Raw genomic sequence first — 22922 nt, 5'->3', positions numbered from 1 at the left:
CGTCACTTCTTGGATCCGGGAGAGTGGTGTCTCGGCGCCGAGGCGTTTCAGTTGATAGTGCGTGCTTGGGGGCAGCCCCTGATGGATCTGATGGCTACAAGTGGCAACGCCAAAGTACCCCGCTTCTTCAGTCGTCGCAGGGACGGTCTGGCCGAGGGTCTGGATGCTCTGGTCCAACCGTGGCCAACGGAGGGGCTGTTGTATGTGTTCCCTCCTTGGCCATTAGTGGGCAGAGTACTGCTTCGCATTGTTCGCCATCCGGGGCTGGTGGTTTTGGTGGCTCCGGATTGGCCTCGTCGTCCGTGGTATGCGGATCTGGTGAGGCATCTGGTGGCGGATCCTCTTCCTCTGCCTCTCGGGTGCGATCTTCTGACGCAGGGTCCCATTCCCATGTTCGACCCGTCTCCCTTTTGTCTTACGGCTTGGCTCTTGAAAGGGGCCGCCTGAGTAAGAAGGGATATTCCGACAAGGTGATCTCTACACTTTTGGGGTCCCGGAGGCTTTCTACCTCTCGGGCTTATGTACGGGTTTGGCGTCTTTTTGAGGAATGGTGCCGAGCGCGGGGAGTGGTCTCTTTTCGCGCTTCTCTGCCTAACATTCTAGAGTTTTTGCAGGATGGCCTGGATAGGGGCCTGGCCTGGTCTTCTCTCCGGGTTCATCTGGCGGCCCTGTCGGCTTTTCGGGGGCTGGTGACAGGTCAGCGTTTGTCAGCCATTCCTGATGTGATTCGCTTTCTTAGGGCGGCCAAGTTGATCAGGCCTCCCATAAGGCCCTCGATTCCCTCTTGGGATCTCAATCTGGTTCTCTCTGTTCTAGTGCGCCCTCCTTTCGAGCCGTTGGATGGCTGTTCGTTGAAGGACCTTACGCTGAAGTCGGTCTTTTTGGTGGCCATTACTTCCGCTAGACGGGTGTCTGAGCTACAGGCTTTCTCTTGTAGGGCTCCCTTCCTGGAGTTTTCGAAGGAGCGGGTTGTTTTGCGGCCTGTTCCTTCCTTTCTGCCGAAGGTAGTTTCTCCTTTTCATGTCAATCAATCGGTGGTCCTCCCGGTCTTGGGTAGTCGGGAGGGTTCTTCTGAGCAACGACAGCTGCGCAAGTTGGATGTCGGTCGGGTCCTCCATGCTTATGTGCAGCGGACCCGGGATTTTCGGAGCTCCGATCATCTCTTTGTGCGGGTCCTCGTCGGGGGGCTGGCGCTTCTAAGGCTACTATTGCGCGCTGGATCAAGGAGACGATTGCTTCCGCTTATCTTCTGAGTCAGAAGCCGGTTCCGGAGTTTCTCAAGGCTCATTCCACTAGGGGTCAGGCGGCTTCTTGGGCTGAGTCGTCGCTCGTGCCTCCGGTGGATATTTGTAAGGCTGCGGTTTGGTCCTCCTTGCATTCATTTGTTCGGCATTATCGGGTAGATGTTCAGGCGCGTCGGGACGCGGTGTTCGGTGAGCGTGTTCTGGTATCGGCCCTTCGGGGGTCCCGCCCGTGAGAGGGACTGCTTTGGTACGTCCCATTCGTAAAGTTAACCTCTACTGGTCTGGAGAGTGCTAAAGAAGGAGAAATTAGGTTCTTACCTGCTAATTTACTTTCTTTTAGCTTCTCCAGACCAGTAGAGGTCCCCACCCTGTCTGTTGTTGTTGTTGTTGGGGCTGTTGCGCGGGCAGTTTTTGTTTTTTGCTGCGGGTTCTAGTATTTTTCTAGGGCCGGGGAGAATTGAAGAACAGCGGCTGTGGCTCGGCTGGCTTAGCTGGCGAGCTGTGGGGACATTCTTCCTTCGGGAATTTCTCCTCTGCATTTTCCAACAGCATTTTGGGTATGTTATTTGTTACTCCTTTCGGAGTATTGTTTTTTCTCTCTGTTGTTTTCCAGTTCTTGGTTCTGCTTGGCTATTCGGCAGACTGAGGGAAATAGAGAGGAGGGGCTAGGATATACTGTCCCAAAGTTTTGTTTTCAGTCTCCACCTGCTGGTCATGATTAGATATATACCCATTCGTAAAGTTAACCTCTACTGGTCTGGAGAAGCTAAAAGAAAGTAAATTAGCAGGTAAGAACCTAATTTCTCCTTATCTACTAAGTCTATTCCCTTCATTATCTTGAATGTTTCGATCATGTCCCCTCTCAGTCTCCCCAGTTTCTCTAATCTCTCATTGTACGGCAACTCCTCCAGCCCCTTAACAATTTTAGTCACTCTTCTCTGGACCCTTTCTTCAGCTGCAAAAGTGGACTATCAATTCCAGGGTCTTGCATCAGATTTTCTCACTTTGGGGGACTCCTCAGATATACCTGTTTGCGTCTCCCAACAATCACAAGTTACCTCAATTCTGCATTTCTTCTGGATTGGTCACACAAGTTCCTGTACTACATTTCCACCAATCCCTCTTGTTTCAAAGACATTATTCAAACTCAAACGAGAACCAGCCACCATGATCCTCATAGCTCCTTAGTGGCATAGGCAACTATGGTTCTCCCTTCTGCATCAGCTGAGTGTCAAAGATCCTATCCACTAAAGATCTTTCCATCTCTGCTTAGAGTCACGGTTCCCTTCTACATCCCAACCTGCAGTCTCTACATTTCACAGCTTGGTACCTCTTGACCTCAAAATGGAGAATTTCAATCTCTCTGCCCCAGTTGAAGCTATTATAGCTGCTTCCAAGAGACCTTCTACTCGGCAATGCTACTGTTTCAAGTGGACATGCTTTACCACATGGTTTAATCTCCATCAATTGGTTCCTGCAAAGCCCTCCATTGCTTTGGTGTTAGACTACCTTCTGCACCTCTCCAACTGTGGGCTTAAAACCACTTCTGTTGGAGTTCACTTCAATGCTATTAGCACCTTTCATGTCCCTTTCAATAATAAACCTCTAGCTACTCATCTGCTAATCTCCAGGTTTATGAAAGGACTCTTAAACTCAAAACCTCCACCCAGACTGCCTCCAGTTGTTTAGGATCTCAATGTAGTTCTCACCATCCTGATGAATCCTCCATTTGAACCTCTTGCAACTACTCATCCTAAATTCCTTCCAAAGTATTCACAGAATTTCACCTTATTCAATCCATTGTACTACCTGTTTTCTTCCCAAAGCCTCATTCTCAACCTGGTGAAACGGCTCTTCACACATTGGACTGTAAACGTGCCTTGGCTTACTACTTACAAAGGACTAAATCACACAGGACTAAACCTCAACTGTTCATCTCTTTTGACCCTAACAGATTAGGCGTACCTGTAACCAAACAAACTATTTCTACATGGTTAGCGGCCTGCATCTCTTTTTGCTATGCTCAGGCTGGGCTGCCGCTAGGGGGACATGTTACAGCACACACAGGTCGAGCAATGGCAGCATCAGTGGTCTTATGCGTTCCATTCCTATTGAGGATATTTGCAAAGCGACTACTTGGTCCTCAATTCAAATTACATCTCATTACATCTCAATTCAATTACATCTCATTATTGTCTGGAGACCTACTCCAGAGGAGATGGTCAGTTTGGCCAAGCGATACTACAGAATTAATTTTCTTCTTGAAGGCCAACACTCCCTCCATCCCTTTTCAATTAAGCTAGGGAGTCCCACATGTGAGAATATGCTGCCTGCTTGTCCAAGGATAAAGCAGAGTTACATACCGTTACAGATGTTATCCAGGGAGAACAGCCAGATATTCTCACATCCCTCCCACCTCCCCTGGTTGGCTTCTTAGCTTATTTACAGAACTGAGGTACCATGAGCTGACATCAGGCAGGAAGGCACTCGCGTGGTGTGGGCAGTCTCAAAGCTTCACTAAAAGCTTAAAATGACTGTACACTTTAACACTGTCCATACCGGGCTCCGTGGATGACATCACCCATGTGTGAGAATATCGTCCTACTGTCTCTGGATAATACCTGTTACAGTAAGTAACTGTGCTTTTCCTCTGGTGCTCCAGTGATGTCATCCATCAGCTGCGTGATGTTATTGGAGTAGGCCACTGTGGCAGAAGCTTGTATTGTTACTTCTGTTGGTCTCTGCTTCTTTGGATTTGGATCATGCTTTTTTCAGATGAGCTATATTCAGGTGCAATAGTTATTTCCCTGTCCCCACAAGGAGACACTAGAGCTTACCTATTAATTTTCTTTTCTTTAGGCCAGTGTATTGCACACTAGTGTGCCGCCTGAGATTTCAGGTATGCTGCAAGATGCTGGTGAGGAGGAGAGGCATCAGCTGACTGCCTACAGGATGTGCCTCTTGCAGCAAGAGGCACATCCTATAGGCAATCAGCCAGCACCAGTGCCTCTCTTCTCCGCGCGTCTTCCCTGCTGGCAGCACCCACTGGTGTTTCAGGGCCTGTCTGGAGGGCCTTTGCACATGCATCACATTGACGTCCTCGCACTTCCAGATGCCTCAAGCCAAGGCCACTACGTTTAGTGTGCCACGGCTCAACAAAGTTTGTGGGACACTGCTTTAGGCCCTCCAGACTGATCCAGACTCTGATGCATGGGTTATGCTCGTTTACCATCAGATGAAGACTGAGAGCACTAAATATATGAGACCTGTATAATAGCACTGTGCCAACCCTTAGCCAGCCGGTATTAGTCTAACAAAACAAATAACCTAACAAGGAAACAGTTTCCTCCAAGATGCCAGTTGGACTCCGTTGCAATTTCCTCTTTGTTTATTTTCTTTTGTAACACATCCAACATGCATAAACCTGCACAATTTTAACAAGCAATTTTTCAAGTGTAAAACATTTACATGCAGAAAGTACTTTATAAAATAACCCCTAATGTACAGGGGTTACGTTGAGTAAAAATGATGACTAGATTGAATTGGAACCCCAGTTATATAATACCAAAATTCAGCATTATATTTTCAGTTAAAGCTAATTTCTTAAGAATTTGGAACTTGATTTGCACCTGGAGATATTTTCTTTCTCTTATGATGATGCTCCAGCCCTTGCTAGAGCCAGTGAAGGAACCCCACACTCTTGCAGTATTTTCCTTATTCCTAGCAGAGCTTAGATATCTGTTGGGTATATTGCACCTGGAAGAAAGTCTCTTCCCCCCCCAAAAAAAAAGACTTGACTTGTGAAGTTATTTTCCTCCTTGCGAGGATGAATAATGTTATGATTGTTTTAAGGTCCAAGGAAAGAATTCTAATTTTCCTTAACTACCACCCACCAGTTTCACAGTGGTTTATATACAGAGTCATGTTTTGTATTGGCAGAAGGTGATGTTACTTTTTCCTAAACATTAACCCTGTTCCTTTACTAATTGTGATAGCTATATTGGGGTAAGCTGACTTTGGAATTAGCTGGAGAAAATCCAATATTTTAAATGTATCTCCTTCCTGCAGCTTTCCAGCTAAACGTAGGGTAAAACAGTCAGTGCTGGAGGGGGGTGGGCACATTTGAAGGTCAGTTTTATTTTGCATGGGCACTGCTTTATAGTCAGTGCTGTCTGGGCAGAGTTACCCACCTAAGCCAGGTTGCAGAAATAGCAAGCTTGACATTGTACAGATAACTATTTATATTTGGATATATTCAGCATAAAACCTATCCAGCTAAGTTCTACAGAATATCTGGAAAAATTTGTTCAGGTAACTTTGCAACTTGCCAGCTTGCAGAATATGGACCTCATAGTTAGCTGTGTAGTAGCTTCCTCTGGGGCTGCATTAAAAGAGAATAGAAAAAGGATCTAAATGAAGAAAACACGAAGCAGTGTAAGTGTTGAAAGTTAGAAATAAAACATTGGTAAGAAAGAGAATTTGAAAAGAAGCTTGCCAAGGAGGCAAACACATATAGTAATAAATTTTATCAGTTACATAAGAAGCAGAAAGCCCATGAAGGAGTCAGATGGGCCATTAGATAATCAAGGAGTTAAATGGTCAGATAATGTATTCAAGTGATTGAAAATATTGTAGCTAATCTAATGATGTAGTTAAAAGCAGCTTGTCTAATCTGTTAGGATACTACAAGTGGTTTGATTTCATTTTCAAGGAGATTTGTATTTTATTTTAATAGGATGGTATGAAGACCAAATATTTCATGTCAATGCCTTTGGATTTCCACCTACCGAACCGTCTAGTACCACTAGGTGTGTATACAGTATGTGACCTATGGTCCTTGGAGGAGAATGGGACTCTTAAGCTTTTCCCTAGATGTGGCTGAGACAGTAGCCCTGAGGGAGCTGACGGCACTTAAAAGAGGGAAAATTGGACTGTATCAGGTGAAACAATTGTTGGTACTTTTTTAGGGGCATAGGGATGAAAAGGCAGCATGGCTTTAAAAGTATAGGGAAACCTAAGTCTTAAGGTACCTGCCACTTTATGGTCTCTCTGTCTTGAAATTTTTGCTATACTGATGTCTAGAAATGAAACTGCTCCTGCCTCCTACACTGTTTGTGTCATTTAACTTTTCTTCAGCAGATTCTCTTACTTTTTTTTAGTGAGGAGTGAGCAGAACTATGAGATGAATGACAAACCTTTCATTCTGGTTTAGTTGATGCAGTTAATGTGTGAACTTTTGTTTTGCAAAGGAGATTAGCTTAAAGAATAGTTTACTATGAGCCTCAATACTCTGAACATTAGCTCTGCTATCTTTGACCAAAAAGATGGTTTATTGTGTGTCTGCTGTAATAGGCAGATATTTCCCCCCTCACCAGTATGAGATGGTGCTTAATTTAATATTTTTGAAATATTAGGCATGGTAGCCATTAAAATATGCTGCGACTGTCAGATTCTGGAAATGACTGACTGTGAATGCCGTGTGGAGTAGCATTGCTGGTGGTCCCCTCTCAACAGGAGGAAAACAAGTAACTGGCAAATGAGTTGGGAAAATGAGGAGGGGAATGGGAAGGGCCTGATACAGACAGATTGCTTTGGGTTTTACAGTAAGTTGAAGCTGCACGAAAGCCTCCCCGAAATGAAAGTAGTGCACTGTCGCACCCTGACACAGAAATAGTAAAACTGAAAATTGAGTGCTAATAGTAAATAAGTCAACAACTGAAGAATAAGCCATCAACAAAAGACGAAATGTAGAGCTGAGTATGCCTTTCAAAGAAGGATTGGTTCAGTCAGGTCCACTTTCAAGAAATGTCAACTCCAAATCTAGCAATTTCCAGAATAGAAAAGAGAACACAAAAATGAGTATTGCAAATTTTGAATTTGAAATAACAAAATTTGTTTTTAGGGCTTATTATGGGAATGTAAATTTTTTTGGAGGTCCTTCTTCAACATCAGTCAAAGCTTCTGTGAAACTAAAACAGCTGGAGGAGGAGAATGAAGATGCTATGTTTGTGTTTGTCTCTGACATCTGGTTAGATCAAGTGGATGTGCTGGAAAAGCTTCATACTATGTTTGCAGGTATGTGAAGGACATGTTATCTCTATCAGTGCTCATGTTTAGCGGTGTATTGTGGAAATTTGCTCACAGGTCAGTCAGTTTATCTGAAATAATTCAAATACCCATTCCACATTTATGCAAAATGGTTGGTGGTTATTGAGTAAAAAAAACACCTCAGATTGTGTGGCCTGCCTTATAGCTGGGAGATATACACAGGAAGGGAATGTGCTCCATAGAGAGTGAATTGGCTGAATTAAATGGGAGGCTATTTTGTGAGCTATGGCCTAATTCATGCCTGTTTGTAACTTTGCACTTTAAATAGTTCTTTAGTTATCACTTTATAGATTACTTAGCTCAGGATTCCAAGCGCATATTTGACATTTGAATTTTCTTTCAACTATTCGCTGAAGAGTGCTGGAATAGTGGTGCTTATGCATATTATAAGTATGCAAAACACAGATTTCCCACTATGAGTTACATCATTATTTGTGTTTCCTTCTGTACGAGGTTGCATTTATAAGAAATTTTTACAATGAATATTCGCCTACCAGGCAGTCAGCTGGGATACTGAGCTTCATAATTTTTTTTTGCTTTCATTGTCATACATGCACTTTAGAAAATTACTAAAATCAACCTTACTTTTTATATTTTTAGGAAATTAATTGTGTTAATGGATACTCTGTAGTATACTGTTGTTGTACAGTCTTAACTTTGTAAACCACATCGATCTGAAAGATTTTGTGGTCTAGAAATGAAATGTTATGTTATGTTATGTTAGAACTGGGTTTTAAAAAGGGTTTCAGGGGAGATCCAGGAAATTACAGACTGGTAAGCCTGACTTCAGTGCCGGGCAAAATGGTAGAAACAATTATAAAAAATAAAATTGTGGAACACATAGACAAATATGATTTAATGAGATAGAGTCAGCAAGGGAGATCTTGCCTCACCAATTTGCTTGACTTCTTTGAAGGTGTGAATAAACATGTGGATAAAGGTGAGCTGGTTGATGTAATGTATCTAGATTTTCAGAAAGCTTTTGATAAAGTTCTTCATGAGAGGATCCTGAGAAAGTTAGAGTCATTGGATAGGAGGCAATGTTCAGCTGTGGATTAGGAATCGGTTTTTGAACAGAAAACAGAGGGTAGGGTTAAATGGTCACTTTTGTCAATGGAGGAGAGTAAACAGTGGAGTGCTGCTTGGAGCGGTGCCATTTAACTTATTTATAAATGATCTGGAAATTGGAACGACGAGTGAGGTGATTAGATTTGCAGATGACACTAAACTGTTCAAAGTTCTTAAAATGCATGCGGATTGTGAAAAATTGCAGGTGGACCTTAGGAAATTGGAAGACTGGGTGTCCAAGTGGCAGATGAAATTTAATGTGGCCAAGTGCAAAGTGATGCACATTGGAAAGAATAACCCAAATCTCAGTTACCGGCTATTTTTATGTTCTATGTTCACCCATCTGGCATGGCCATGCACACTGTGGCACTCCCAGAAACAAAATCCCAACATTCTCCTTATTTGCCACTCAATGAATTGCTGTGCCTGTATACTTACTGATCATGCTACTCCTGATACCTGAGCCACTTCCCTTCCTTGCTCTCCCCAGCTGAGCCTTCAGTATAGAAATTTCTTTCACCCTCAGCCATAGAATGGGGCTGCATTGCTCTTGTGCTCCTCATCCAAGATCAGATCTTTTGAGCAAGCCTACTTCCTTATCAGTAGTGGGAGAGAGGGGAGCGGGAAGGAAGAGAGGAGAAAGCAGCAACAATAGAGAAGGACCTGAACTCCTTCAGATATTCCCCCAGGGGCTCAGGCAGAGGTTCCAACAGCCTCTACTGTACTTGATTAGTCTCAGCTGTGGGTACTTAGTTCTCCAACTGGGCTCAGGAATCCTGCCCACAATCAGAAGACCACCAATGAATGGTGTGCCTATCTACCATTCACTGGAGACAGAGAAATATTGAGGAGCATATGATGACATACTGCTCTATATAGGGCAGGTTTGCAAGCCTTTGTTCTTTGTCTCCATTTACTGGTAGAAGGACAATGAGCAAGTGTTCACATTTCTGCAGCTTGCAACCAGGATATATTCTTAACAATGTAGACCAGAAAAACTAGGCATTCTGGATGGGCCAATAGGTCTTTATCTAACATTGTCTGCTAATATTACAAAGTTTAAAAAGGTACATGTCAATCTCTTTTTTGCAGCTTCATTTCAGCAACTTTTAATTACTCTGTGTGGGCTGACAACGTTCAAAAAATAAATATCATCTGTGCACCCTGTGTAAAATATGCTTTATTCTTTAGCACTCTCCAGACCAGTAGAGGTTAACTTTACGAATGGGTATATATCTAATCATGACCAGCAGGTGGAGACTGAAAACAAAACTTTGGGACAGTATATCCTAGCCCCTCCTCTCTATTTCCCTCAGTCTTCTTTCAGTCTCCAGCAGGTGTTGAGTGATCTGTACCCATCTCCCTTGGTAGGGCTGTTGGAATTTGTTTAGGGGGTTTATTGTCCCTGTTTTTAGCCGGACGGAGCTTGGGCGGACTCTGTTTGGGGGTTCGTCCGACCTCGGGGGTGTCAAACCCGGCGGGTCACGAGCGGGGTCCCTCCCCCCACTTCCTCCACCTCCCCACATTTTTTTAGAGGAGCCTCAGCAGTAAGCCTTGCCCCCTAAGTCAAGCAAGGCATATTGCTTCGAGAGCCTGTGGAGTCTGTTCTGTAAAAAAAAAAAAAAAAAAATCCTGAGGTAGTGCTGGTCTGAAGGGTTGTTTCCCTTTAAGAAAACTGTATTTTACTGTATTTTTTCATGTAACCAGCACTTTTTTATAGCTAGGTCGCGTATGGAGCAATTGTGCCCTTCTCCGGGGGAGTAGGACACAATTTTAGTCCAGCCGCGAGGCACTCGCGGCCGGCCTGAACTCGGCGGTTTGGGTCGGTGAGGTGGTGGAGCTCCGTCGGCAGCGGCTGCAGGCGCCCAGAGCTCCCCGCCGATGGTGCCTCGCGAGTCGGCTTGGAGCAGTGGGGAAGCCCGGTCTTCCACAACCGCCCACGGAGGGATTCCCCGAAGGATTCCCTCTCAGCTGATTTTTTGACAGCTGATGCCGGCTTGCCTGCTTTAGCGGCTGAGACTATTCAGGTTTCTCAGCCGCTTCAGGCTATGGAGGGAGCTTTTTTGGCGGGAAAACCGCCATCTTCTCTGTCTGGCCCCTCCATTTTGTCTTCCACCTCAGGTGACCTTCCCCCTGTTTTGACTATGCAGGGGCAAGGTTCTGCTGGGTCCCCTGCTGTGGCAGGGAGTCCCTTGGGACCCTCGGGGGGTTTTTCTCCTGAATTTTTCTTTTCTTTATGCAGAGCCTATTTTCAGGCGGCTGGGGGTCCCGGTTGCGCCCAGGGGGTTTCGGGGGGTGGGTTTTCCTCCGCGCTCCCTGCGGCTTTGCCTCTTTCGTCTGGCGTGACGTCCCCTCCGCCGCCTCCCTTATCCAAGCGTCCGCGGGTGTCGTGGGACGAGAATTTGTGGTCGGAGGAACGGGTCGGTCTGGAGGAGGACCTGGACCCTTCTGAGGAGTTCCAGGACTCTCTGGAGGGGACGGAAGATGGCGGCGGGTTGTCGGATTTCCCGTTCTCCAGTGACGAGGCGTCCGTGGTGCGCCTTTTTCAGAAAGATGAGCTGCCTGACCTTATTCAGCAGGTTTCTTCGGTTTTGCGTTTTGAGGACGCGCCGCCGGAGACTCCGCGTGTGGGGGACCCCCTGTTACGGGGGATCCGTTCCGTTTCCCGCTCTTTTCCTATGCATCAGGATATTCGGGATATTATTCTGGAGCAGTGGAAAACGCCGGAGACGCCGTTTCGGCTGGCGCGCAGCATGGCTCGCCTGTATCCCATTCCGGAAGGGGATCGGGCTACGTTAGCTTCGCCAGTCGTGGATGCGGTGGTCTCGGCAATTTCCAAGCGGCATACCGTGTCTGTTGAGGGCGGTTCTGCCTTGCGGGACTCTGAGGAGCGCAAATTGGAGAGCATCCTTAAGCAAAATTTTCAGGTCTCTGCCTTTGGGGTCCAGGCGGCTATTTGTGGGGGACTGGTCGCTCGCGCCGTGTTTCGGTGGGCGGAGCGGGTCTTGGATCGAGAGTCTGACGACTGGTCTCTGGTGGATCAGGAGGTAGCGAAGATTGAGATGGCGGCCTCATTCCTCTCAGATGCTCTATATGACTTGGTGCGGATCTCGGCTAAGTCTATGGCTTTTGGCGTGGCCGCAAGGCGTGTGTTGTGGCTGCGCGCTTGGGCGGCGGATGCTGCGTCCAAAGCTAAGCTTACTAAATTTCCCTTTCGGGGGTCGTTTTTGTTTGGAGAGGACTTGGATAAGTTGATTCAGACTTTGTCGGACTCGAAAGTTCCCCGTCTGCCGGAGGACCGTGCCCGTCCGGCGTCTCGGGGGGGTGCGGCCCGGGGGCGTTTGCGGGATTTTCGCAAGTATCGCCCTGGGTGTGGGGCTGCTTCTTTCCAGTCTCCGGGATTTTCCCGGGGTCGGTTCTTCCAGCGCATGCAGCCCTTTCGGGGGGCCCGTCGGGGGGCAGGGAATCCCTCCGCCGGTTCCCCCGCTTCCCGTCCTGCACAATGACGCCTTGCCGGCGCCCCCTTTGGTTCCGGTGGGGGCCCGGCTGCGCGAATTTTTCCCCAAATGGGCCGAGATCACGTCCGATCAGTGGGTCCTGGAGGTGGTGCGGGACGGTTATGCCCTGGAGTTCGCCCGCTCTCTGCCGGATTTTTTCCTCGCTTCTCCATGTCAGACTCCGGGGAAGACGCAGGCTTTTCGCCAGACCCTTCAGCGCTTGCTAGATCTCAGGGCAGTTGTTCGGGTGCCCCCTCCGGAGTGGGGCACGGGCAGGTACTCCATTTACTTTGTGGTGCCCAAGAAGGAGGGGACCTTTCGGCCCATCCTCGATTTGAAAGGGGTCAACAGGGCTCTCAAGATTCCCTCTTTCCGTATGGAAACTCTGCGGTCGGTCATTCTGGCGGTTCAGCCGGGGGAGTTTCTCACTTCTCTCGATCTGACGGAGGCCTACTTGCATGTTCCCATTCGGGCCTCTCATCAGCGTTTCCTGCGCTTTGCGATCTTGGGTCGGCACTTTCAGTTCTGTGCGCTTCCCTTTGGGCTGGCCACGGCTCCTCGGACGTTCACCAAGGTGATGGTGGTCGTCGCGGCAGCCTTGCGGTCGGAGGGCATCCTGGTACACCCCTACCTGGACGACTGGTTAATTCGGGCAAAGTCGTTGCAGGAAAGCTCCCGGGTTACTGCTCGGGTGGTGGAGTTTCTCCGGTCGCTGGGCTGGGTGGTCAACCTTTCCAAGAGTCGGTTGGTCCCGGCTCAGCGTCTGGAGTACCTAGGGGTGCTGTTCGACACCTCCTTGGGGAGGGTCTTCCTCCCAGAGGGCCGGGTGAGCAAATTGCAATCTCAGATTCGCCTGCTTTTGGCGTCCCGGTGTCCTCGGGCGCGAGATTTCCTCCAGGTCTTGGGGTCGATGGCGGCGTCCCTGGACGTGGTGAGGTGGGCGCGGGCCCACATGCGTCCTCTCCAGTATGCTCTGCTCCGGAGGTGGTCTCCCCAGAGGCACGGGATGGATGTTCCGGTCCCCCTGCGAGGCTTGGCGCGCTGCAGTCTGCGTTGGTGGCTCCAGACCCCTCACCTAGTTCAGGGGGTGGGTCTGGATCTCCCGCAGTGGACGGTGCTCCTGACGGATGCGAGTCTCCTGGGTTGGGGGGGCTCAGTGTTTGGGTCACTCAGCTCAGGGCACCTGGTCCGCGGAGGAGGCCGCCTGGTCGATCAACGTGTTGGAGACCAGAGCGGTCCGTCTGGCGCTGTTGGTTTTCCACTCCCTGTTGCTGGGCAAGTCGGTCAGAGTGCTGTCGGACAATGCCACGGCGGTGGCTTAGGTCAATCGTCAGGGGGGCACCAAGAGCACTCAGGTGGCGCAGGAGGCGGCTCTGCTCATGGTTTGGGCGGAATCCCATCTGCTGGACCTCTCGGCCTCTCATATAGCCGGAGTAGAAAATGTTCAGGCAGACTTCCTCAGTCGTCACTTTCTAGATCCAGGAGAGTGGTGTCTCGGCGCCGAGGCGTTTCAGTTGATAGTGCAGGCTTGGGGGCAGCCCCTGATGGACCTGATGGCCACGGGTGGCAACGCCAAAGTGCCCCGCTTCTTCAGTCGTCGCAGGGACGGTCTGGCCGAGGGTCTGGATGCTCTGGTCCAGCAGTGGCCAACGGAGGGGCTGTTGTATGTGTTCCCTCCTTGGCCGCTGGTGGGCAGAGTGCTTCTTCGCATTGTTCACCATCCGGGTTTGGTGGTGCTGGTGGCGCCGGATTGGCCTCGCCGTCCGTGGTATGCGGATCTGGTGAGGCACCTGGTAGCGGATCCTCTTCCTCTGCCTCTCTCGGACGACCTTCTGATGCAGGGTCCCATTCCCATGTTCGACCCGTCTCCCTTCTGTCTTACGGCGTGGCTCTTGAAAGGGGTCGCCTTAGCAAGAAGGGATATTCAGACAAGGTGATCTCTACACTGTTGGGGTCCCGGAGGCTTTCTACCTCTCGGGCTTATGTGCGGGTTTGGCGTCTCTTTGAGGAATGGTGTCGGGCGCGGGGAGTGACCTCTTTTCGCGCTTATCTGCCTAACATTCTGGAGTTCTTGCAGGATGGCCTGGATAGAGGCCTGGCTTGGTATTCTCTCCGGGTTCATATTGCGGCCCTGTCGGCCTTTCGAGGGTTGGTGTCAGGTCAGCGTTTATCGGCTCTTCCTGATGTGATTCGGTTTTTGCGGGCAGCCAAGTTGCTTAGGCCTCCCCTACGGCCCTCGGTTCCCTCTTGGGATCTTAATCTGGTTCTCTCTGTTTTGGTGCGTCCGCCTTTCGAGCCCTTGGACGACTGTTCTTTGAAGGACCTTACTTTGAAGGCGGTCTTTTTGGTGGCCATTACTTCTGCTAGGCGTGTTTCTGAGCTGCAGGCTTTCTCTTGTAGGGCTCCCTTCTTGGAGTTTTCTAGGGAGCGGGTCGTCTTGCGGCCTGTTCCTTCCTTTCTGCCGAAGGTTGTTTCTCCTTTTCATGTCAATCAATCGGTGGTTCTCCCGGTCTTGGGTGGTCGGGAGGGCTCTTCTGAGCAACGGCAGCTGCGCAAGTTGGATGTCGGTCGGGTCCTTCGCTCTTATGTGCAGCGGACCCAGGAATTCCGGAAGTCCGATCATCTCTTTGTCCTCCTGGCGGGTCCTCGTCGGGGTGCGGGCGCTTCTAAGGCTACTATTGCGCGCTGGATCAAGGAGACGATTGCTTCCGCTTATCTTCTGAAACAGCAGCCTGTTCCGGAGTTTCTCAAGGCTCATTCCACTCGGGGTCAGGCGGCTTCTTGGGCTGAGTCGTCGCTCGTGCCTCCAGTGGATATTTGTAAGGCTGCGGTTTGGTCCTCCTTGCATTCCTTTGTTCGTCATTATCGGGTTGATGTGCAGGCGCGTCGGGACGCGGTGTTCGGTGAGCGTGTACTGGTATCGGCCCTTCGGGGGTCCCGCCCGTGAGAGGGACTGCTTTGGTACGTCCCATTCGTAAAGTTAACCTCTACTGGTCTGGAGAGTGCTAAAGAAGGAGAAATTAGGTTCTTACCTGCTAATTTACTTTCTTTTAGCTTCTCCAGACCAGTAGAGGTCCCCACCCTGTCTGTTGTTGTTGTTGTTGGGGCTGTTGTGCGGGCAGTTTTTGGTTTTTGCTGCGGGTTCTAGTATTTTTCTAGGGCCGGGGAGAATTGAAGAACAGCGGCTGTGGCTCGGCTGGCTTAGCTGGCGAGCTGTGGGGACATTCTTCCTTCGGGAATTTCTCCTCTGCATTTTCCAACAGCATTTTGGGTATGTTATTTGTTACTCCTTTTGGAGTATTGTTTTTTCTCTCTGTTGTTTTCCAGTTCTTGGTTCTGCTTGGCTATTCGGCAGACTGAGGGAAATAGAGAGGAGGGGCTAGGATATACTGTCCCAAAGTTTTGTTTTCAGTCTCCACCTGCTGGTCATGATTAGATATATACCCATTCGTAAAGTTAACCTCTACTGGTCTGGAGAAGCTAAAAGAAAGTAAATTAGCAGGTAAGAACCTAATTTCTCCTTATGAGGGATCTTCAAAACATTTCCGCACTTTTTTTTTTTTTAACACTATTTATTAAATATCTCAAAAGTAAATTACATCAGTTTTCCACGGGGATCCAGCTTGCCTGACTAGTCAAATACAAACCAGATTACTCAAAATTGTATGTCCAAAGACCTGTTATTTCAACAAATGTTCTTGTATATATGGTCTCTATAGATACATCTTCATAATATTTATTTAAATGTTTCACTAGCCTCAGTGATGGCTACTGCATGAAGCAAACTTTCTTTCATACAGACCAGTTGTTAACAGAGATTAGTAGTAGAAATTTTTTCATACAGAATATTAGTAATACTCATCTCAGTCTACGCGGGTGGGGACAGCACTCCGACATAGAGACTATGTTTCGCCCAGACTGGGCTTTATCAAGGAAAGTCCCCCTTACGCCACACGACTCATGCTCCCCACGCTCAGTTGTTCAGTCTGAGATGAGTATTACTAATATTCTGTATGAAAAAATTTCTACTAATAAAAATTTCTACTACTAATCTCTGTGAACAACTGGTCTGTATGAAAGAAAGTTTGCTTCATGCAGTAGCCATCACTGAGGCTAGTGAAACGTTTAAATAAATATTATGAAGATGTATCTATAGAGACCATATATACAAGAACATTTGTTGACTAGTCAAATGACATTCTACAACATGCCCTCTTACCACTTCTCCCACCCCATTTCCTGCAAAAATATGAAAGTACTGAAATTTTTGAAGGACTTGTATATATGGCTAAAAATAGTTTACATGGATAAGAGCAAAAAAGGTAGTCATATTATTCCACTTATAAAAGATGAATGTTATGAAGCCTAAACTAACAATTGAACATAAGAATAGCCTTACTGGGTCAGACCAAAGGTCCAAACCCAGTAGACCGTTCTCACAGTGGCCAATCCAGGTCATTAGTATCTGGCCAAAACCCACAGAGTAGCAAAATTTCATGCTCCCAATCCAGGGCAAGTAGTGGCTTCCCCTATATCTTTCTCAATAACAGACTATGGACTTTTCCTCCAGGAAATTGTCCAAACCTTTCTTAACACCAGCTATGCTATCCGCTCTTACCACAACCTCTGGCAATACATTCCAGAGCTTAATTATTCTCTAAGTGAAAAAATATTTCCGACTATTGGTTTTAAAAGTATTTCCCTGTAACTTCCCTTTAAAAGTAGGAGTGTCCCCATGGTCTTTGTCATTTTTGACGGAGTGAAAAATCAATCCAGTTGTACCTGTTCTACTCCACTCAGTGTCTTATATTCATTTGGTGCCCCAAAAAGGCACTAGGTCTTATTTTCGAGTAGGGCTTATTTTTTTCATGTACATTATCATCTCTCCCTTCCTTTCCTACACCCCAATTCTTCCTCATTCCTTTCCCCCACATATGAAACATCTTTCCTCCTCTCTCACCCATCTCCTTGTGCCTTCCCTTTGCAGCATCTTTCTGTTCCTCCCATTCCCCTTTGCAGCAGAACCCTTGTCCAGCTTCTATCCTTCCCTCCTTCCCATCCACACAGAGTAATTAAAAGTTGCTGAAATGAAGCTGCCAAAAGAAATATTGACATGTACCTTTTTAAACTTTGTAATATTAGCAGACAGTGTTAGATAAAGACCTATTGGCCCATCCAGAACGCCTAGTTTTTCTGGTCCACATTGTTAAGAATATATCCTAGTTGCAAGCTGCAGAAATGTGAACACTTGCTCATTGTCCTTCTACCAGTAAATGGAGACAAAGAACAAAGGTTTGTAAACCTGCCCTATATAGAGCAGTGTGTCATCATATGCTCCTCAGTATTTCTCTGTCTCCAGTGAATGGTAGATAGGCACACCATTCACTGGTGATCTTCTGATTGTGGGCAGGATTCCTGAGCCCAGTTGGAGAACTGAGTACCCACAGCTGAGACTAATCAAGTACAGTAGAGGCTGTTGGAACCTCTGCCTGAGCCCCCGGGGGAATACCTGAAGGAGTTCATGTTGCTGCTTTCTCCTGTCTTCCTTCCTGCTCACCTCTCTCCTACTACTGATAAGGAAGTAGGCTTGCTCAAAACAGCTGATCTTGGATGAGGAGCACAAGAGCAATGCAGCAATTTTGTTTCTGAGAGTGCCACAGTGTGCATGGCCATGCCAGATGGGTGAACATAGAACATAAAAATAGCCGGTAACTGAGATTTGGGTTATTCTTTCCAATGTGCATCACTTTGCACTTGGCCACATTAAATTTTATCTGCCACTTGGACACCCAGTCTTTCAGTTTCCTAAGGTCTGCCTGCAATTTTTCACAATCCGCATGCATTTTAAAAACTTTGAACAGTTTAGTGTCATCTGCAAATCTAATCACCTCACTCGTCATCTCAATTTCCAGATCATTAATAAATAAGTTAAATGGCACCGCTCCCAGTACAGACCCCTGCGGCACTCCATTATTTACCCTCCTCCATTGAGAAAAATGGCCATTTAACCCTACCCTCTGTTTTCTATCCAATAACCAATTCCTAATCTACAACAGAACATTGCCTCCTATCCCATGGCATCCTTAGTGGATTGCTGTTAAGATTATTGTTTTTAAATTTTTTTTGGACATTAAACTACAAACTGGTACATCTGATCTTCTGTTCCACAATCTTAAGTTGTTTTGCTGCTTCATTTCCTATATAGAACCTTTTGGTGCGATTATGTTGTTTTGTCACCAGAGTCTTATACTGGCCATACCCCTCCCTATGCAACCTAGCATCTTTCTAGCTGTCATTGTTGCCTTTTCAACCTGTTTGGCCATGTTAAGAACCAGGCTGGCCCTTCGCATCAGTGTATTCTAACAGGGAGGTCTAGGTGGCCTCCAGGGACCTGCTTAAGGTCACTACCACAAGGTCAGACTGTGATTGTGACCTTTAATACCCCTTATGTAGTGTCTCCCAGGCCCACTGCGGTGCAATCCCCCAAGACTTCTGGAATTAACTAGGCAACAGCCTGAGTACTGCTCTCTTCAGTAAACAAAACAGCATACCTAAATTCTCTGTGCACTCCAGTTCATGTCAGGTAGCCTTGTGCACTTTCCCTCAAAATATTCTGGAAAACTCCCTGAAACAAAAGAGTCCAATTTTATAGTCCACCATTAATTAAGCACAGTTCTAGTTCATTTGGATTATCCTCCTCCAGATTAAAAGGGAAACCCCCACCCAACCCTTTCTTCTTTGCTCCTTTCAATGCTAACTAGGCTCTTGCACTAGCTGGCTTGGTAAAGAGCCCAAACTTACCAGACAGCCTGGAGGGTAGTGCTGGTCCCACATCTGTAACCCCCCACCCAAACAGCATTGTATTTGCCGTTCAAAAAGAACCAATAGAGCCACTAATCCATAGTGTCCATGGTCCAAGTAATAGCATTTCTCTCCATAAGCTTCTCACAGCCAGGAGCAATAATAAAGGACAAAAAAAAAATCAATGAGGAAAAAACACCTTCTTACAAATTTTTCACTGTAGCAAACAAAAACTGCAGAACTCTGTCCATAGAGACCCACCTTACATAGTTCAATTGGAAAACCACCCATTCAGCATTAACATGCAGTCTCAAGGCAAAAACAATATTGCAGCCACTTTAGGGTTTAAACATTCTGACTTGCTGCAGGTAATTAGCTGAAGTCCATTCTTTTCTCCACTGGCAGCTCAAGACTGGAGGCATTTTCCCACTCCATTCTCTGGTCTTCATCAAGGGTCTCTTCCAGGCTTCTTTCCTCTGGGACCGTGTCCTCGTCCATCTCCCAGTCCGTAGGGTAGGGGTGTCAAAGTCCCTCCTTGAGGGCTGCAATCCAGTAAGGTTTTCAGGGTTTCCCCCAATGAATATGCATGAGATCTATTTGCATGCACTGCTTTCATTGTATGCTAATAGATCTCATGCATATTCATTAAGGAAATCCTGAAAACCCGACTGGATTGCGGCCCTCAAGGAGGGACTTTGACACCCCTGCCGTAGAGCATGGCTGGTTTCTGGTCAAATCAATATTGCTTTCCCTGGGCTCCTTCCGCCTACTCTTCTCAAACAGCTTCCCAAGGAAAAAGGTTCTCTCGGCATTTGTCCTTCCCCCCCCCCCACCCCCTGATTACTTCAGCTGAATCCTTAAAGGGAACTACTCTTTCTCCTCTGGGCTCTGCTCTGGGGTTTCTTAAAGGGCTGGTATTAAAATTCCTTACTCTGGGATGTTTCCTCTTTTCCTTCTGGACAGCCCGAGGTTTAAACCTGGGTTCAGCGGTAGAACTGGGCCAAGGATTAGTGTGAGACTCTGGGTCCTGTCTACGCAACGCAGGGTCCCTGTCACAGCATATATGTTTTCAGGCTAATTGATCTTTGAACTCACTGTTGCAAGTTCCTGTTCTAATGTTCTTGTTTTCAGTGAGCCTAGTAGTGAGTTTACTATGGCCTACTTGTCCTCAGGGAAAGCAAAGGTACTTACCTGTAGCAGGTGTTCTCCAAGGACAGCAGGCCAATAATCTTGCATATCTCCCCACCTCTCGTTGGAGTTGTATTTCTGTAGCTTTATATTGTGCTGCTGATCCCACACTTGTGAGGCCAACGAAATGACACTTGTGCGTGCGTGGTCAGATGCTACCTCGAGCTCTTAAAGCTGTACACTTTTTTCAAGCATCTGCACCAGGCCTCCATGATTGATGTCACTCGCATGTAAGATTATTGACCTGCTGTCCTTGGAGAACACCTACTACAAGTACCTTTGCTTTTTATCTTCAGTCACAGGATCCTTGTCCAATGTCATATACATTCTCGGAGTTAATACATTTGTGTTGTCACAGTAGCCTGGTACTTCATTTTTGTTGCAGATTTTAACTCTGAAGCTAATAATTTCAGCACTATAGTTCAAACCTTTGCCTACTCTACCAATTTTTTTTTTTTTTTTTTAATCTTTATTCGTTTTCATATCTTACAAGTGTGTAATATTCAATCAAAAATAAATTTTACAAATCACTTGACATTCTTACTTATAATCATCAAAGCATAAAAGAATCCCTCCCCACCCATTAATAATAAACCAGTTAAAACAAATATCATATATCCCAATCCCACCCTACTTTTAACCATATATAATAAAAAAAAAAAGGGGTGGTTAAGGTGTCTGATCATTAGAATATGTAATCAATGGCCCCCAAATCTTTTTAAAATTATTATTTCAGGCTACTCTACCAATTTTATTAAAATACTATCCGAAGATTGTCTGTGATGTGCAATAATACTATTCATATTTTGTCTGTGCTCTGTAGGTTATTCTGCAGTGCCTCCAACCTGCTTCATCTTTTGTGGAAATTTTTCATCAGCACCATATGGAAAAAATCATGTTAAGTCACTTAAAGGTACTGAAGAAACCTAGCTTAATGCATTAGATATTAAAATGTTTAAGGAAACTTTATGTAATGCTGTTTTCTCTCCAAACAGTAGTAATTTACAATTTCTGGGTAAATGACTACTGTAAACCTAGGTGCTGCAGATTAATTATTCAAAATAGTTGAATGTCACAGTTTTTAAAATGGTCTTATGCAACAGATAATAGGCCAGTGTAAAGCTGAATAACTGTCAGCCATTACGGACAGTGGGCTTTGGTTTCTGATGTCATCAGTCTGTTTCTATTTTTTCTTGGGCACTGTCATGCCAACACTACCTGTGCCACAATGAAGCTGGGATCAGTCTTAGTTGTGCTTCACAGTTGCTTAGATTTGTCTGCTCATTCAGATCATACAAAAAGGTTGAGCCAGTCCTGTTTTTACCTCAGGGCATCTCCATGTATGGTAGGAGGCAAAATTAAGGTTAATTCAACTGCTCTAGATTGATCTGTATGAACTGGCAACCCTACAGCTGCCTGACTTCCACAAGCTTCTGTTTCATGATAGTCATTTTAAACAGCAGTTGTCAGCTATGTTTAGAATTTGTGTATTATTCTATGCCACAGCAATCACTTAGAGTCTGCCAATTGCTATGTAGCTTTAGCACTTCAACAGATTCACCAGTAGTATAATAGTGCAAATTTGCTTTCATTTCCATATGAAATAGAGCACTTAATTTTGTGAATTTGGTCTTGATGATATAATTTGGGGAACTAATTCATAAACATATTTTCCTGTTCAGATCTTGGAGAAAAGTCCACGACAAGTAGGGCATTTTGGCCCGGATTCTCTAAATGGTACCGTTGTCGGCGACTGCCTTAAAAGTGGCCACCAATCATGTGACGGCGCCATTTAGAGAATTGTGCCTCCGGCAAAGATAGGTGCTAGAAATGTAGGCCAGGGTTTTCTAGGCCTACATTTCCAACGCCTACCTTTGACATGACTCGTGCCTACAGAGGTACTTTATAGCACCTAACGCCACTTCTAATGTGGTGTTGTAAAGTTCCTATGTAGGCACAATTCCTACGCTGGTTTTTTAGGTGCCTGGAAATATCTTTTAAAAGCACTTTTAAATGGTGTTTTTCTCTTAATTTAGTGCCGGTAGGTCGCCTACTGGTACCTAAGTTAAGACACTGTTTATAGAATATGGGCCTTTATCTCTGTTTGATGAATGATTACATTGTCCAAATAACTAAATTTTGATAAATATGCTAATACATGCTTTCTAATTTTAGAATCGTTGAAGAATCTTGCAGACATAATATGTGAATATTCAGATATCCGGGAAAGGTACACAAATAACATACAGTCATAGAAATAATTTCAGATATAAACAATTGAAAAAGAACATTTATATAAAAAGCTTATTTTAAACAGTGATTGCATTTTACTTAATGCTTATGATATTGAAGAACAATCCCAATAATAAATAGTTTTGTAATGAGGAACAATACATACAAGAAGCTATAGTCTCTTAAATGTACTAGGACATTTCCTATCCAACAATTATGATAGCAATGTAACAGCTCAAAATAAGCCACAGGGATCCAAACTATTGAATTAAAATTTTTAACTTGAGCTTGAATTTATTTATTTATTGGGATTTTTTAACTGCCTTTATGAAGATGCTGTATACAGCAGGTATAATTCAGCATAAAACTTACAATTTTGTTGACAACATGACAGTAATAAGATCAAATATAAACATAAATACAATGAATGAGATAAAGTCAAAATCAATAAACTGAAATTTATTAAAAGAATTACTATGAAACAGTTCAAAAATGTACTTAGTAACGACACTGAAATTCAAATACGAGAGATATAATACATACTAAAAGGGAGACATGATACTTATGAAGCATCTAATAAGCACAAATCAGAACATTCAAATAACACAGCTTATCCTATAGCTGAGGGGTCAAATGCAGATATTAGATGGGAACAAAATGGGTGGTGCAGCGTACATTGGGATAAACAGATGGAAACCTAAACTCAAGGCAAGTTGTGTATACAGTTAAACAAAGTATAAGGAACTGAATTATTTAGTGTATGTGGCAAGTTAGTCCTGGTGCA

The 22922-nt window shown here is 45.6% G+C and overlaps 1 protein-coding gene across 4 annotated transcripts in view; it reads left to right on the top strand.

Annotated features, from left to right (window-relative positions):
• Window positions 1-22922, top strand: part of POLE2 (DNA polymerase epsilon 2, accessory subunit) — a 102898-nt gene that overhangs the window by 33768 nt on the left and 46208 nt on the right. For all 4 annotated transcript variants that reach the window (XR_004540150.1, XM_033952462.1, XM_033952463.1 and 1 more), the window contains exons 9-13: window positions 5138-5186; window positions 5980-6052; window positions 7147-7319; window positions 20730-20819; window positions 22082-22136. Coding sequence is in view for 3 of the 4 variants with exons in the window: in XM_033952462.1 (XP_033808353.1) it covers window positions 5138-5186; window positions 5980-6052; window positions 7147-7319; window positions 20730-20819; window positions 22082-22136 (440 nt within the window). In the remaining variant the exon portion in view is untranslated. The remainder of the gene's footprint in view (window positions 1-5137; window positions 5187-5979; window positions 6053-7146; window positions 7320-20729; window positions 20820-22081; window positions 22137-22922) is intronic.

Source organism: Geotrypetes seraphini, chromosome 7, assembly GCF_902459505.1.
Source record: "Geotrypetes seraphini chromosome 7, aGeoSer1.1, whole genome shotgun sequence".
Lineage (NCBI taxonomy): Eukaryota > Metazoa > Chordata > Amphibia > Gymnophiona > Dermophiidae > Geotrypetes > Geotrypetes seraphini.
This window is presented reverse-complemented; position numbering and strand designations above follow the sequence as displayed.